Source organism: Carcharodon carcharias, chromosome 8 (genome assembly GCF_017639515.1).
Source record: "Carcharodon carcharias isolate sCarCar2 chromosome 8, sCarCar2.pri, whole genome shotgun sequence".
NCBI lineage: Eukaryota > Metazoa > Chordata > Chondrichthyes > Lamniformes > Lamnidae > Carcharodon > Carcharodon carcharias.
In genome coordinates this window covers 151,602,493-151,618,943 of record NC_054474.1, presented here as the reverse complement: position 1 = coordinate 151,618,943, position 16,451 = coordinate 151,602,493, and the positions used below count along the sequence as shown (strand labels likewise).

The window sequence follows — 16,451 nt, the reverse complement described above, 5'->3', positions numbered from 1 at the left end:
GCCCATCAACTCTCCCCAGACACAATCTTCTTTCTCGAGCCTGACCATTTTGTTTCGATCAAACGTTTTCTTGGGCTGAATGCTGCGTCAGAAACAATCATTAACTCCCCGGTCAGCCATTCCTCTTTCTTCATTCATTGGATGTGGGTGTCACTGGCTAGCGATCCAGCATTTACTGCGTCACATTGCGAAGCAGTTAATGTGGGAAAACTGCAGATTATTTCCGCTTGGGTTCAAGCAGCACCATTTAATACTGCTGGGATATGACACCTCCTGCCAGGGGTCAATGAAAGCACATACCAGTAAGACCCCTGTGATTCATACAAGGTATTGGGCAGAATCACCCCAGCGTTATACTGAGTGTGGGTAGCGGACGTGAAAAATGATGTTTTACCTGCCGGCCGCAATGGTAGTTTCTCACCTCATTAATTATGCAGCCACAGGAAACAAACCGTCTCGCTGGTGAATCACCCACCACGCTGTTTCCTCACTCTGGGTACCATATCCAAACTGCAGCTGCACACACAGTTCTCAATGCTTACAGCCCAGGGTTGCTCCAGTGAAGACATGGCCCTGAAAGCCAAGAAGAGTTCAGTGACCTGTCACTGCAGTGCCTTTTGGAGGCCCGGCATGATGTCCTCCACCCCTGCTCTGGCCGCAGAATGTCCAGCAATCTCACCACTCCAGCTTGGGAGGCGATGGCAGTGGTGATCAGTGCCAATGCTGCACAGAAGAGGTTGGCCATCCAATGCAAAGAGAGGATGAATGATCTCATCTGTGCGGCCAGGGTAAGGCAACCATCTCATCTCTCTAAACTCACACACACTCACAAGCCCATCACACATTCACTTGCCTCTCACTCACTGCCAGCTTAAGGGACATCACCACTCACTCTCTCACACACACCCTCACACCTCCATCTGTCCTCACCTCCTCTGGAGACTGCCTCCTCAGCCCTCACCCTCTTGAGGCCACTTGCACAGATCAACATAAGACCCCACACATACCCTGGGATACCCCCCTTTCCCAGTACAGCCCTCGTCCTGCAGCCTCTTCCCTTGCCTGAGGCCACTTCTCCCCCTTTCCCCAAGCAAGGCCTAGTCATTGAAAAACCACCTCCACCTTACAGCTGGTCTGGTAAGTAGAGACCTGCCCATGAGCCCCGCTGAAAGTGATGCGATGCTACCTGTGAATCCTGGCACTGATGACTTTGAGTGCTGCCCGAAGCAAGGTGGGCAAACAAACCTCGAAGCTCTGAGTGAAGTGCAGCTCGCCAGGTGCACGTCGCTCATGTACAGTTGTGAAATACGTCAGCCTGGGGCAATGATTCCACCAGGCAGGGATTATAATGAGATTCTAAAGTATTGAAATTAGGTTCCCAACGTGTGGCGCAGGGAATGCAGCCTGCCAATGACCACAGAGTGGGGACAATCGCAAACTGGTTTCACAATGGCCATAAAACTAATTTTTGGCCTTCCCACCATATTGTCTCCTCACACCGCCAGACATGTGCACTGCCAATGGGAGCGGAAAATTCCACCTTTCATCACTGCAAACAACTGCCCAGCTGTGGAAAAAAAACACATTTGATAGAGTTTATTGCATTTTAATGAATTATATTCCTAAATTCAGCACTCTAATTGGCTTTTCCTCACACAACTGACAAGGTCACAATGAAAGAAGTTTTTTTTTACTTTTTTAAAATTTCATTTGTCCACACTGCTTCATGGCAGGTTGGGACACTGGGATGAGACTGGCTCTGATCATAGGCACAGAAAGAACATGAGAACACTTTTCCTTGTGATGTACCTGACTTGGCACTGACGTTCTTCCACCAACAGCCGCTCCACTCTTGGAGACTCCACCCTGACGGAGTGAGTCCAGCTCCTAAATACATCCGCGAGGCAGCTGTCAAACCCTCCCCTTGCAAAAAGAACTGCAGAGAATGTCTGGAACAGAAACAGGCCATTCAGCCCAATTGGTCCATCTGGTGTTTATGCGCCACATAAGCCTCCTCCCACCTTTCTTCATCCACCTCAATCAGCATAATCTCCTATTCCTCCCTCCCTCATATGTTCATAGCAGGGTGAGCAACCGTCCTGCAATTTTGCCAATTGTCCGGTGTCCTTTTTTTTATGGGATCGTCCTGTTTTTTTTATGGGATCGTCCCGTTTTTTTTGTCTTGCTGGGATGCCATTTGTCTCATATTTCTACAGCTTTGACTGGTTAGCGATCTGGGAAACTGCCTGGAGGCCCTCTTGCAACTCCCTGTGTCTCTTTGCGATTTGCACAGCTCGCACTGCATCCCAGAGTGTCTAATTTTGACTGATTACACCCCCTGTGAAGAACCTTAGGATGTCTCGCTCCGTTAGGGTGCTATATAAATGCAAGTTGTTGCTCATGCCCAATCTTAAGTGCTGAGGTTTGTAAAGTCCGGCGACAATAAACATTTATTTTTCTGTACAATGTAAGGATTTTCCCCAGGTTCAGATAGGAGTTTAGGCAGGGAAACAGTACAGGTACAATAATCCTAACACAACGCCATTGGTTCTAGGTGCACATTCTTAATATTGGCCTTTCTAAGTCTGTCAGTCTGGGAGCCAAGTAGGGTCATCAACTGTGGTTGGGGGTATTCCTGGACATTTCATTTCCTGCCACCAAACATCCTACCCCATGCTCTCCTGTCACTGATTACTTGACACATTGATCCTTGTGGCACAGTTCCTCCCGCCCAGGGGACAGTTGGAAAATAAAGACAATTTGTTATTGCTGAAAAGAGAGACATGTTGCTGAAGCTTTTTGTCTTGCATTCATCAGGACAAACACAAGAATACCAAATTTCAAGCAACCACAACAATTTAAACGAAGAAGGGTCATATTGGGCTTGAAATATTAACTCTGTATCTCTCTCCATAGATGCTGCCAGACATGCTGAGTGTTTCCAGCACTTTCTGTTTTTACAACAGTTTATACTACAGGAGAAAAAGGTGCTGATTGGTTGGGAGTCAACTTGCCAACCAATCAGCATCCTTTGCTCCTACAATATGATTGGTGTGAATGTCTGAAATTTAGCATTCTTGTGTTTGTCCTGATGAGTGCAAGAAGAAAATCCTCAGCAACATGTCTCTCTTTTCAACAATATATCATTTGTTATGCGATTGGATGGCTCTCAGTCACATATCTTTTTCCCCTCATTTTCAAAATTCTTTTAACAAATAAGCAAAAGTTTTCAAAGATAATGATAAGTTATATGTGTTTTTTTTAACTGCTGCTATGATTTTTCTCCTGTAGGTAACTCCCTAAAGTAACCTTGAGAATTACTTTCAATTCCCTGGAGACCCCAGGGCAATCCTGGAGGAGTTGGCAACCCTAAATCCTGGTCTGAGTTGACGCTGGGGATAGTGAGGGAAATCTTCATGTTCAAAACCCTTCAAATATGTTCGCTCAACAGTGCCTCAAATTCAGTTATCAATACAACTTCATCTCTTAAATATTAACTAACTGAAAGAGCAATAAAACCCACATTAAGCAATCAATCTGTGATAACAAGCATAAAACTCTTCCTCCTGTACTTGTGTCTGATGGCACGGCTACCATGGAAACGCTATGTAGAGACACGATGGGCAAATGGGTCAGAGCAGTCATTTCCCACTGTCTATCAGGTAAGATCCCTTACCAATTAGATACTTAATACTCTTCATTGTCATTAATGAAAACATCTCACTTGGAGACAACCATAACTACGCCACTCGACAGGAAGCTACGTAGCATTTAAAGCCTAGAATTAGGGCCCGGAATGCAAAAGCAAAACACTGCAGATGCCGGAAATCTGAAATAAAAATTAAAAAATGGGGAAGGTACTCAGCAGGTCAGGCAGCATCTGTGGAGAGAGAAATAAGAGTTAACGTTTCAGATCGATGAAGTAGAAAATGTAAGAGTTTTGAAGTCAGTGGAAGGGGAGGGTGGGGAGCAAGAAAAACAAAAGCGAAGGTCTGTGATAGGTTGGAGGGCAGGAGAGATTAACTAACAGAAGACCTCATGATGCACCAGCCAAAGCGAGTGATAATTGGTACCATTACATGACAAGATTTCCCCACAACTCAATATGTCATCTAGAATCTAAGTGGTGCGGAGATAAAAGCCAAATTAGTGGCCAAATGTTTGCATCTGAAATTAAATCCTAATTCTACCACAAACTAATTTAATCAGCTGTCCTCATTGACAGAATCACAATAAACCATCAGTTTATGTAAGTGACTATTGACATTTCAAAAACTATTTGTTGGTTGTACAGCTGCTGATTCAGAACTTTCAATATTATGTGAAAGATAAAGTGACTCAGAGACTTGTTCTGCAGTTTCCAGGTCTTGGCTCCCTAATATCACATCCTGCCCCATGTCGATTTTCAACATGATTTCCAGCAATTTTAAAATTATCATCCTTGTTTTCAATCCCTCCATGGCCTCGCCTCTCTATCTCTGTAACCTCCTCCAGCCCTAAAATCCTTCAAGATCTCTGTACTCCTCAACTCTGGTTTCTTTCACACCACTCGTTTTAATCACTCCACCATTGGTGGTCATGACCTCAGCCGCTGTATGTGCCTAAACTTCTGTTAATGCAGCTTCCAAGGTGGCATCATGTGGACACTTAACCCCAATCCATCTGGATAATAGTTGAAAGCTATGAGGAATGCCTTCCTTTTGATCCAATTCCTAGACATTCCCATGATCTGGATGGAAATGAAGATACCATTAGTGCTTCTCTTTGCTCCTGGGATGAATTGCACAGATGATGCAGGTTGAAATTGCTTCCTCTGCTAACCTTCAGATCCCTGGCAACCAAATGGAATTTTGCGCTCTTGCACGACACTCTCTCATACCCAGATATCCCTGGTCTATTCTCTAAAGGATCTCGAGCCTGAGGACTCCCTCCCTAAACTTCTCCCTCTCCTTCTTTAAGACTCTCCTTAAAACCCCCAAATCTCTATCTCTGTAACCTCCAGAGTGGATAAGCATCAAATGTTGTTTGATAATGCTGCTGTGAATCACCTTGAGGTGTTTTACTGTGTTAAAGACGCTAAATAAGTGCACGTTGTTATTGTTGTGGTTGTTTACATGTGCTGACTGCACTGTCTTTCCCCCAGTGGTCTGGGAAGTGGCACATTATGTGTCCAGAGCTGCTAAGGCAGTTTTGCCAACTCTGAGTGGACATATTCCGCGAGATTTAGTCACATGATCTCCAACCATCCCATCCCCAGTCTCCTGCCATTGGTCACTTTATATGTCCGTCATCACAGCACCTCCCCATCCCACACTCCAGAGAAAGAACACACTTCTCATTACCCAATCAGATGATTTTTGTCTTTTGCTTATGTTCCCATCTCAAATATTTTTAATACCAGCAGAAACATGATGGGTCGAATGGCCTTATTTTGTGCTGTAACTATTCTATAATTCTATGGATTTAATAACTGAAGTGTTATAACTGAAGTTCATAGAATCCCAACACCTACCCCCCCCTTCACCCCAGTGGCCAGGAGACGAGTCTCTAATTGATGGAGACTCCAAAGCAAACCAGGAGGGGTTGGCAACCCTTGACCAAGGCTCACTCAGTTACATTGAAGCAGCAGTGATAATGCAAATACAGCTTAAGTGATGCAGTAGCCTCACTAACACCTCATTATTCTTGCTATCAGTGCCCCTATTGGAAGAGTCCTAGGAACCAGCAGATTCAGGGAAATCATCTGTGTCTATTTGGTGCAAAAATTAATTGGACCCTACATCTAGGTGGAACGCTGTCCAGCACTGAATGCAAAACTGGCCTGGAATAACTCGGATTAATGTGTAACTTTGGCACGGTGTGGATTGTTTCTGAACCCACCTGTCAAGTTCATTGTAATCTATATGGTGGATTGACTCAATCACTTCCTTCACCAAAGTTCTTCTCTTCCCTGATTAGGATTCCTCCAAAAATCATTTAGAATATAAAGTGAAAAAAAGACTTGCATTTACATAGCTCTTTTCTCAATCACTGTATGTCTCAAAGCACTTTGCAGCTGGGAAGTGCTTTATTTTCAAAGTGTAGTCACTGTTGTAATGAAGTAAATCCAGCAACCAATCTGCACACAGCAAACTGCCACAAACAGAAATGTGATAAAGAATCTGTTTTGGGGGGATGTTGATCGAGGGATAAATATTTGCCAAGGAGAACTCCCCCTGCTCTTCTTTGAAATAGCAGTCATTGGATTTTTTTAACCGTCTAGCTTAAAGGACACACAGACAGGACCTCCATTTAGTGCAGTATTCCCTCAGCACTGTGCTGGAGTGTCTGTCTGGATTCTTGCACTCAACTTTTGGAGTGGGACATAAACTGAGAAACTTGCAATTCTGAGATGAGAGTGTGACTAACCAAGCAAAGGCTGACACAAAAAGTGCCAGCAAAATACAGGGTACCAGTAATTGCACTAATGTAAGAACTGAAATCTGTAAATCAAAAATTAAGATTTTGCTGGAAAAAAACGTGCGCTGTTGAAGCTTTTCGCCTTGTACTCATCAGGACAGATTCGCAAGAATACCAATTGTAATGCAAACAACAATTTATACTGCATGAGAAGAGACTGCTGATTGATTAGCAAGTGGACTCTGACTGGTAGAAGCATTGCTATGGAGAATGTACCAGGGGATAGATAACTGCCAAGCTTCAAAGCTCATCCACAACTGGATGTCAGACAAGCAATTCAATATTGTAGATGTAATGGTGAAATCAAGGGCGATGGAGAGGTGGAGCTGAGAGGTGGACATGGAAACAAATTCCATGTTGACAGATGAGGGGGAGGTATAGATGTAGAACAACAGCTTGCATTTACACAGCATCTTTAACAGAGTGAAAAGTCCCAAGGTGCTTCATTGGATAGATTATCAAACAAAATTTGACATTGAGCAACTTAAGCAGATAATAGGACATATGACTAAAAACTTGTCAAAGGTATCAGTTTCAAGGAAGATCTTAAAGGAAGAGAGAGGTGGAGAGATTTAGGGAGGGAATTCTAAAGCATAGGGCCCAGACAGCCAACACCAAGGTCACCATGGTGTATTCATTAAAATTGGGGATGCTCAAGAGTCCAGAATCAGAGGAATTCAGAGCTATGGACACAGGAGCAGGAGGAATTCAGATTTATGGACACAGGAGCAGGAGGAATTCAGAGCTATGGACACAGGAGCAGGAGGAATTCAGAGTTATGAACACAGGAGCATACATAGGTCACTTAGCTCCTCAAGCCTGTTCTGCCTTTTGAAAGACTGTAGGAGATTAGGGGAGAGGGTGGGGCAAGGACATGGAGTAAGATTACCAATGCTCCAGGATTGGCCTGGAGTCCCCAGGAATTGAAGGTTAATCTCTAAGACACTGCTGCGTGCAACTCTGGAGAAAAATCACCAGGACGTTAAAACAAAAGTTTTTTTTTGGAGATTTTCCTTTGAACATTTCTCTTTACCAGCATGGAACCTTGGGAACTTCTGATAGCCATTGGTGGATGAACAAATAGCTATTGGATAGGTTTGGAAACATAAGAGCAGTGCCTTAGAGGTTGGCAACAGGAGAGGGTGGATTAGTTGACCTTGTTAAACACAGTGAAGTCAAAGAAAGCCTTGGTCACAACCACAAAGAGAGAAGTGAGCTGCAGAGATGCATCAATAATGAATGATAATGAATGATTCATAATCAGACTTGGATGGTTTTACAGTGAGAGACTACACATACTGGGACCACAGCTGCAATAGGCCAGCAAAGAGGAAGCTGCCTATTTTTACTAGCAGTGGAAAGTTAAGGAAAATAATTCATGAGAATGAGGAGAGGTGGTCAAACTATATGGTACCACTTGAAACATGGAGTTGGAACAGAGAGAACTGGCAAGCTGTTAAAAAAAAGCAGGGTCTTTGGTTTCCTATTAATAGGGGTATAGGGTACAAAACAAAGAGGTTAGGTTAAAACTTAATGAATCATTGACTTAGCCTTAGCTGGAGTATGGTGTCTAGTTTGGATACCACACTCAGGACAGGTGTGTAAGGCTTTAGAGAAGGTGAAGATGAGAGCTACTAGAATTACATCATGAATGAGGAACTTCCGTTACAAGAGATTATAGAAAAACTGTGCTTGTTGCCCTTAGAACAAAGTTTAAAAGGCAATTTAATATAGATGTCCAAAATTATGAAGGGCTTTAATAGAGTAAATAAGGAGAAATTGTTTCTGCTGGCCGGAGGATCGGAAATACGTGGAAACAGATTCCAGGTAATCGATAAAAGAGCTAGAGGCAAAATGAGGAGAAATATTTTTTTCCCATGAGTAATTGGGGATAGGCAGGAAAGTGGAGTTGATGTATGAGTTCAAGAATTGTATTGACTGATAGATTGGGCTCGAGAGGCCATGTGGCCTATTCCTACTTTTTAATCTAATAACAATGCCTTGCATTTATATAGTGCCTGCAACATAAAATGTCCCAAGGTACTTCACAGGAGCATTATAAAACAAAATTCAATTCAGCCACATTAAGAATTTAGAGTAAAGGACAAAAAGCTTTGTCAAAGAGGTGGTTTTTAAGGAGTGTCTGAAAGGAAGAGAGGTAGAGAGACAGAGAGGTGTAGAGGGGGAATTCTAGAGTATAGGGGCTAGGCATGCTGAAGGCACGGCCACCAATGGTGGAGTCATTAAAATTGGGGGTACATGCAAGAGGCCAGAAATAGAGGAACCCAGATATCTTGGAGGGTCGTGAGGCTAGACGAGGTTACAAAGATAGGGAAGGATGCAACCATGGATGAATTCAAAAGTATAAGAATTAATAATTGAGATTTTGCTTAACCTGGAGCCAGCGTAGATCATCTGCTACAAGGGTTTGATGTAAAGTTGGTACACGGACAGCAGAATTTTGGATGACTTAGTTTGCAGAGGGCAGAATGTGGGAGGTTGGCCAGGAGTGCATTGAAATAAAAAAAGTCTGGGGTTATAAAAGTATCGATGAGGGTTTCAGCGGCAGATGAGCTGAAGCAGGAGTTGAATCTGGAACACATTACCTGAAATGAGAGTGGAAGCAGATTGAATAGTAATTTTCAAAAAAAGGGAATTGTATGTATACTTAGAAAGCTAAAATTTCCAGAGCTATGGAGAATGAGCAAGGGAAGTGGAGCCAATTGGATAGCTCTTTCAAATAGCTATCATGGGTACAATGGATCAAATGGCCTCCTTCCATGCTGCATGGTTGTATAATTGATATTAGATGCTATAACAAAATAAATGCATGAATACCTAGGGTGTGAAGGCGGTTTGGGGACAGTGCCCCTCTGTTTAAGAAAGCCTGACTTCAACAGTGCGAGTTTGGGTGAAACTTTGCAGCAGCCACTGGGAGTTTAGTCCCCTCGTGATATTTTCACACGGAGGAAGCAGAGACTCCCAGAGACCAGTGCGAGGGTCAAGTCAAGACACACACCTCCCACTACCTGTCCTCTTGCCTGTGATTGGCCCATTAATAATAAAAGCAAAATACTACGGATGCTGGAAATCTGAAATAAAAACAGAAAGTGCTATAAGTACTAAGCAAGTCTGGCAGCATCTGTGGAGAGAGAAAAACAGAGTTACGGTTTTGAGTCGAATATAACTCTTCTTCAGAACTGGATTGGCTTATCTTTGTTGTCCGTGCCCCAAAGCTACAGGCTGGTTGGGTGTAATGACTGAATACTCTGGAACTCCTCCCAAGTGGCTGCACAGAGGCAGTGGCAGTAGGTGGACATGTGCAGGGACTATCACTCTGCCTGATCAGGGTCAGCAGGAGGTGTCTTAGTGGTAAAGTGTGGCACAAAGTCTTTGGATCATTCTCACAGCAAGTAACCAGCAGCCCAGCTCATCACCATCATGATCATCACAAAATGTGAACAAGTGCTCTGCCCGACAAACTAACATGTCATGGAATAAAAGCCAAAAACTGCTGGAAATACCCAGCAGGACAGGCAGCATTTTCTGTTTTTACTTCAGGTTTCCGGCATCTATAGTATTTTGTTACTATATCATGGAGTTGTTAGAAACATGCAAGAGATTACAGACATTGAAACTATTGCTCTAATTGACCAGCTTCAAAAGAACCCAAATGTTGTATTGAAATGTTAATTGCTCAATTTCATATCTTTTTAATGAGACAACACACTTGGATGTGGACAATATCTCCCTCAGTTGTTGAAGAACTGTGAGACTTATTGTGCTGTCCACATATGTGATAATTTTATTTAAAATTCTAGGTTACCATAAACACCATCGTATACCCAGACCTTGTAGTCCCGTTTGAGGGAATACTGTTTTTTTTTCCATCAGGAAAACCTGAGAAAGCCAGAGGAGTAAAAGAAAGTTTGAACCTAGAATAATGAGCTTCAAGGTGTGCCAGTCATGGACAGAACCAATTATTTTCTTCTGTTAAGCAGGGTAAACACACTGCACGTCAGGCAGCATCAGCTGAAAGAGAATTAACCTTTCAGGTCGATGACCTTTCATCAGAACTTAGTGCTTGAATATAATATTGGGCTTCTGAGATTTGGAGTTGACTTTTATTCTCTCCCCCTCTAATAGAAGTGTGTCAGGGTTCACAAAACATGAAGAATGAGGTGGTAGTGGGGAAGACTGCCCAATTAATAGAGGTCAGATATTAGGGTTCAAGTAGCCAAACTAAGGGGTGCAGAGTCACACTGGAGTCTGGTTCCATGGCTGCTGGTTTTTGATCGTGCGTGTGTTCTAGGTAAATCAGAATCAAACTTGGTCTACCAAATGCAGAGAAAATTTCTTCCCTCCCAACGGTTTTTGGTGGTCATGGGGGTGGGAAATGTACGGAGGCAGAACTACAAAGCTAGTAACCAATATTGTTCAATAATTACTATTGATTTAGGAGGACAGTAGCGGATCTCTCATTTTCTTGTCCTTCTTGCTTTAAACCTTTTGAAGCCTTGCATGTAGTAGCCTTTGACACAAAAGGCAGTTCTGTCTGCTTCAGTAGGCAGAGGGCAGTGTGATGTGAATGGGTTAGGGAAAGCCACTTTGGGACCCTGGCTGTAATGACCTTCAGACCAGAACTGGGTTATTTAAAGTTCATTTTCATATGATTTGCAAAGTGATGGTTTCCATTGAAGGGCAAACTCAAAAATGAGATTGAACCAAGTACAGACTTTGTTTCAGGTCACCAGAATGGGAAACGAAAATCAAAGTATAAAGTGTCAGGATCTGTGAAGGTTATCCAATTTAAAAACTCACGGAGCCACCAACTGAAAACACAAGTTAGGTTTGATTTTTGAAGCCTTTTCCCCAACTTAAATGAGTAAGAAGCAGTATGTGCTACACCTACACAGTCAACCAGCAATTTAGCAGCTCAGTTGATGGTTATCCATTATTGTTTGAATGTTCTACTGTTTGGCCTATCCTCCAAATTCTAAACCTGAGCTTCTTCAAAACTCTGCTGCTGGTATCCTGTTTCAATCACCTACTGCCCGCCTCTTCTCTGGCTCTTGGTCTGCCAGTGTCTCAAATTTCAAGTTCTCATCCTTGTGTTTAGATCCCATTGTGGTACCGCCCCTTCCTATCTCTACAATCTTCACCACCTCCTCCCCTGTACACTACATTCCTCTGACTCTGGTCTCATGCCTTTGCCCCACCATTGGTGGCTGTGTCTTAACTCACGTTGGCCCCAAATTCACTCCCTAAACCTCTCTGCTCCTCAAAACCCAATTCTTTGACCAAGTTTTTGGTCACCCCTGCTACCATCTCCCTTTTTGGCATGGATTCCATGTCTTTGTGATGCTGATGACAGGTCATTGACCTGAAATGTTTAATATGTTTGTCTCTCAACAGATGTTGCTAGGCTTGCTGAGTGTTTCCTGCATTTTCTGTTTGTTATTTCAGTATCCACAGTATTTTACTTTTGTGATTATGCTTCAGCATGTTTTGGGGCATTTCTCTATGTCACAATATGCTGCATGATGAAAGTTGTTGGGCTACTAAAGTCATGCCGGTATGGAAAAACAATCACAAAATAATAATACAACTTCATCAACCTGTGATGTCACTATACAATTTACAATTCTGTTCTGTAGAAGCATCTTTCAGAAATGTGGTAACCACAATAAAAATGACAATTTTAAACTTCCAAACAGTATTAGTTAGAAGGGAAGACCATACTGATTTGTGCTTTCATAACTATAATTTTCAAAATGGCTTTCATCACCAATGAAGTATCATATAAAAAAGCATCCTTCCAAAAATACCTACATTTTATTTTCATGTAAGCTGGACCTTAAAGGTGAGGGTAAAATTCCTTTCGTTTTAGTCAACTTTACATTATTTTGTCTCAGCAGAATCAAGTCTAGATTTGCTGAGCTCCAGGTGCTAGAGGCAATACTTAGATTATGAACTAAATGCAAACACCACATTAACTCAGTGCTTAATTTTTAATAAATGCTCCAGAACTACATCCATTTTATTGTAATACTGCGTGTTTCAATCTTTTCACAGTATATCCATACAAAGCCTCTATAAACTTGCTCAGCTTCAGTTGCACTCAGAATTCATCGGTTCCTCCTTGGGGCCGATGTTTCATCAACACGGATTTTACCATAACTGACCAAGTGTACCTTGAACAACAGAACTTTAATAGGCAGTCATAATGAATACAGTACAAATATACAATCTACATACTTATCTAACAGTAATATGTATGACACATCATGTACACAATTTCAATTCCTGATTTTAGTACCATCCATGTGAACCTCTATTTAGAACAAAGCAAGGGTAAGTTTGAAATTCTAGGTATTAATTGCAATCATGTGGGGAGTGATCACTGCAACCCAGATGTTCACAGTTAGTTAGCAAGTCCAATAAAAATAGAAAACTCAATAAGTCAATCAACTAATTTACAAAGAGCTGGGATAGACAGGTTTAAAAATAGTGTACATGTACTTTCAGATCCTTCAACGAATTGGATGAGCCATGAATGTCATTTTACAATCAATCAGTCTGCAAGAGGCTCCTTTACAGTTAGGCAAGATTGGCAGGAACAGCATTAAACTCTCATTGAGAGCTCTGCTGTCATAAGGCACTAAACCTGTTGCAACAAAGAGCTTTCAAAATTAATCACAATTTGGTTAAGTTAGAAATAACCATAATACTTAAAGTCATGGCAATCTGACTCATACTGTAGTGTTATAACCACCAGAACACTGCAATATCTGCTGATATTAATCTTTACCTCAAAAAAAAGCAGGAAGAGGCATTGGCAGTTGAGGATCTCCCTTAGCGACCAGCATTAGCATTAAGCACCATAAGACACACAGTGTTGGGTCTGATGCACTTGAGAGCTCTCAATACTTCATGGCAACGCAGCATCATATTGATATCAGAAGTCCATTTCACTGCACCAATATAGATAAATTATTAATGGTCAATAATCCGACCTTTTACTTATCTGCCCATATTATAAAATTACTGTAAATCGATGTAAACCATAATCCTTTAAAGTGCCTGAATTTTAAAGTACGAGCTCACTCCTTTCTTGTAGTCAGTGTACTGTCCTTTGCCTCAGACCAGTGCTATCGTTTACGTATGAGAATGTCCCAGCTGTCTTTCCAGCGCAATGTAGTTAACTCAGATGCTGAAAGAGCTGGATATCCATAAGTAAGAGGGCTAAAGGTCTGATACACCAAGTAGACGGAGGAGATCCAAGCTAGGACCACAGCACTGAAGGTATTTCTAGTGACAGAAGACCTGAAATGGGAATAGAAGCAGTTCAGGGTTTCGTAATAGTTAACGCTGGATTAGATTTATGGCTATGGTGACGTTTTGTTGCTAAGTAGGTTATTGAAAATGTAACAAGAACTTTGGAAGATACAGCTCAGATGATTAGCAGCTTTCCTTCAAAATAATTGTGCACTGTACATACCTGAGGATGTGATGGTGAATGTGCTCAAGAATTATGGGCAGCAGGAGGATCTTGAAGGTGAGACCAGGCAGGTAATGATACAGAAAGAGTGTTTTCTCCATCAAGAAGAAGGGCAGATAATTAACAGCCCATCCTCCAACACAGACAGCTCCAGCCAGAACAAAGTGCTCCCAGGAATCTAACAGAGCACAGACAATGTAAGTACTCAAATCAAAACCAGCAGCAGTGAGACACTAAACACATTATATCGGATGGATATTTATGATATGTCAATACTTCATCAATTGGAACTTAACCCAGTACAAGTTATTCACAACTTCTTCGATTTTTTAAAGTGCACTTATATAAAACTTATTCCAAACTACTTTTAATGAAATACATAAAAAATAAAAACAAATGCACTTCGGGAGGTTGCGTGGTTACAAACTGCATCGGTGAACACTCACTCTTACCACAAACTCCATTAAGTAAATATAGCTGGGCGAACAAGTGCATGATGTTTTCCTTTAACTGTGATGCAGTGGGAAGCAGCATAATCAACGACAACAGTCATTTATTTCAGATTAATTGAACCCAGTTTCACATCATGTCATGGTGGTTTTGGTACTCAGGACCCCTGGGGTGTTAGTACAAATCATAACCACTGCCAGAAACCAAACTTACCAAATGCTTGATAAGTTAAGGCAGATGGGTACATGTAATCTGTTTTATCAGATGAGACATTGGAGCTACTGTAAAACAGAAACTTCTCTTGCTTTAGAACTGCTAAAATCTTAATGCACTTAACAAGCAACTTAGTCACCTTCCCACTGAGGGAGTGCTGCACTGCGGGAGGTGCGTGTTCTGGATGATTTAAATGAGGCCCCATCTGCCCTCTCAGGTAGCTGTAAAAGATCTTGTGTCTCTGTTTGGAAGAGGAGCAGGGAAGTTCTCCCTGGTGCCCTGCCCAGCATTTATTCCTCAACTCACATCATAAAGACAGTGTGTCTGGTCATTATCTCATTGTTGTTTGTGGGAGCTTACTTGGTGCAAATTGGCTGCTGCAATTCCCACTTTACAATAGTGGCTAGATTTCAAAAATACTTCATTGACCGTAAAACACTTTGGGACATCCTGAGGTCCATGTAAAGTGCCATATATATGCAAGTTCTTTCTTACTTCCTCATTTGAAAGGCCAAGTGAGTGCATCAAAGTGCTGTCTGTAGGGGGAGTGTCTTAAACTTGATGCACTTTTAATCTGAAATGTACCTAACAAAAAAAATTAACGGAGCAAAAGTTACCTTCCGGGATGGTGTAGATTCTCCGGCGTTGCCTCAGCAGATGCCAAAGGAAAAGTACCAAATAAACAAAAATTCCAATAGTTGCCGACGACCACGTCACAATATTTCCAATCAGCTGTATCTGTGCCTGTGGAATAAGTTTCGGAATTCAAAAGGTAAAGATGTTGTACAAACTATTAAATGTAATTAAGCTTATAATATTCCTGAAAATATGGTTTAGATCTTTTAAAATAAAGTTTTCTCAATTAGAATTATCTGTTCATTCAAATTGAAGATAATTCCTTCTCTGTTGCATTTTATTCACTTAATTTCAGCTAGTGAATAATTCAAATCTTTGATTATATAAAGCAAAAGACATAAAATTAACAGGAGTGGTCTATAGCTGGAAGGCCAGTGATGTATGCCGTTGCCCTGGGACTCAGACTTGTTTCAGTCATTTTCTCTATGGGGAGTTCCAAGTCTCAGCTGAATTATTGAAGAAGTTATTGAGTGGAGGCAAGTGCACTTCTCCATTGGGGAATATCTATTACAGGGGACATTCCCATCTAGAATTCCTGATTATTCCCATGTAATAAGGGAGGTAGCTGTTCACTGGAAATAAAGGAAAATTGTCAGACTCCAAGCCACTAAAGTCTGTCTTCCATATCTTTTTCAGCTAGTTACAGGCAATTATGGGAAGTACAACATTGTTCATCTCCGCCTAGGAACTGTTTTTTTAAAAAAATTCTTTTGTGGGATGTGGCCATCGCTGGCAAGACCAGCATTTATTGCCCATCTCTAATTGCCCTTGAACCGAGTGGCTTGCTAGGCCATGAGGACAGTTAAGAGTCAGCCACATTGCTGTGGATCAAGAGTCACATGTAGGCCAGACTGGGTAAGGATGGCAGATTTCCTTCCCTAAAAGACATTAGTGAACCAGATGGGTTTTTACAACAACTGATGCTAGTTGTCATGCTCACCATTACTGAAACTAGTTTTATATTCCAGATTTATTAACTGAATTTAAATTCCACCAGCTGCCGTGGTGGGATTTGAACCCTTGTCCCCAGAGCATTAGCCTGGGCCTTGGTAATACTAATTACAAATAATACTAATCACTGGATTACTATTCCAGTGATATGACCACTATGCCATATTTTCGCTAATATTAGCAGGGCACCAATTTACATCCATTATAGAAGCAAATACTTGTTTTTTTAAAAAACTTTCTG

At 41.8% G+C, this 16,451-nt stretch overlaps 1 protein-coding gene across 2 annotated transcripts in view; it reads right to left on the bottom strand.

Annotated features, from left to right (window-relative positions):
* Positions 1 to 12,456: 12,456 nt before the first annotated feature.
* The window catches only part of pomt1 (protein-O-mannosyltransferase 1), a 46,416-nt gene continuing 42,421 nt past the window's right edge, over positions 12,457 to 16,451 (bottom strand). For both annotated transcript variants that reach the window (XM_041194206.1, XM_041194207.1), the window contains 3 exons: positions 15,241 to 15,367; positions 13,961 to 14,138; positions 12,457 to 13,785 (listed from right to left, as the gene is read on the bottom strand). In XM_041194206.1, the coding sequence (XP_041050140.1) occupies positions 13,611 to 13,785; positions 13,961 to 14,138; positions 15,241 to 15,367 (480 nt within the window). In that variant the 3' untranslated portion in view covers positions 12,457 to 13,610. The remainder of the gene's footprint in view (positions 13,786 to 13,960; positions 14,139 to 15,240; positions 15,368 to 16,451) is intronic.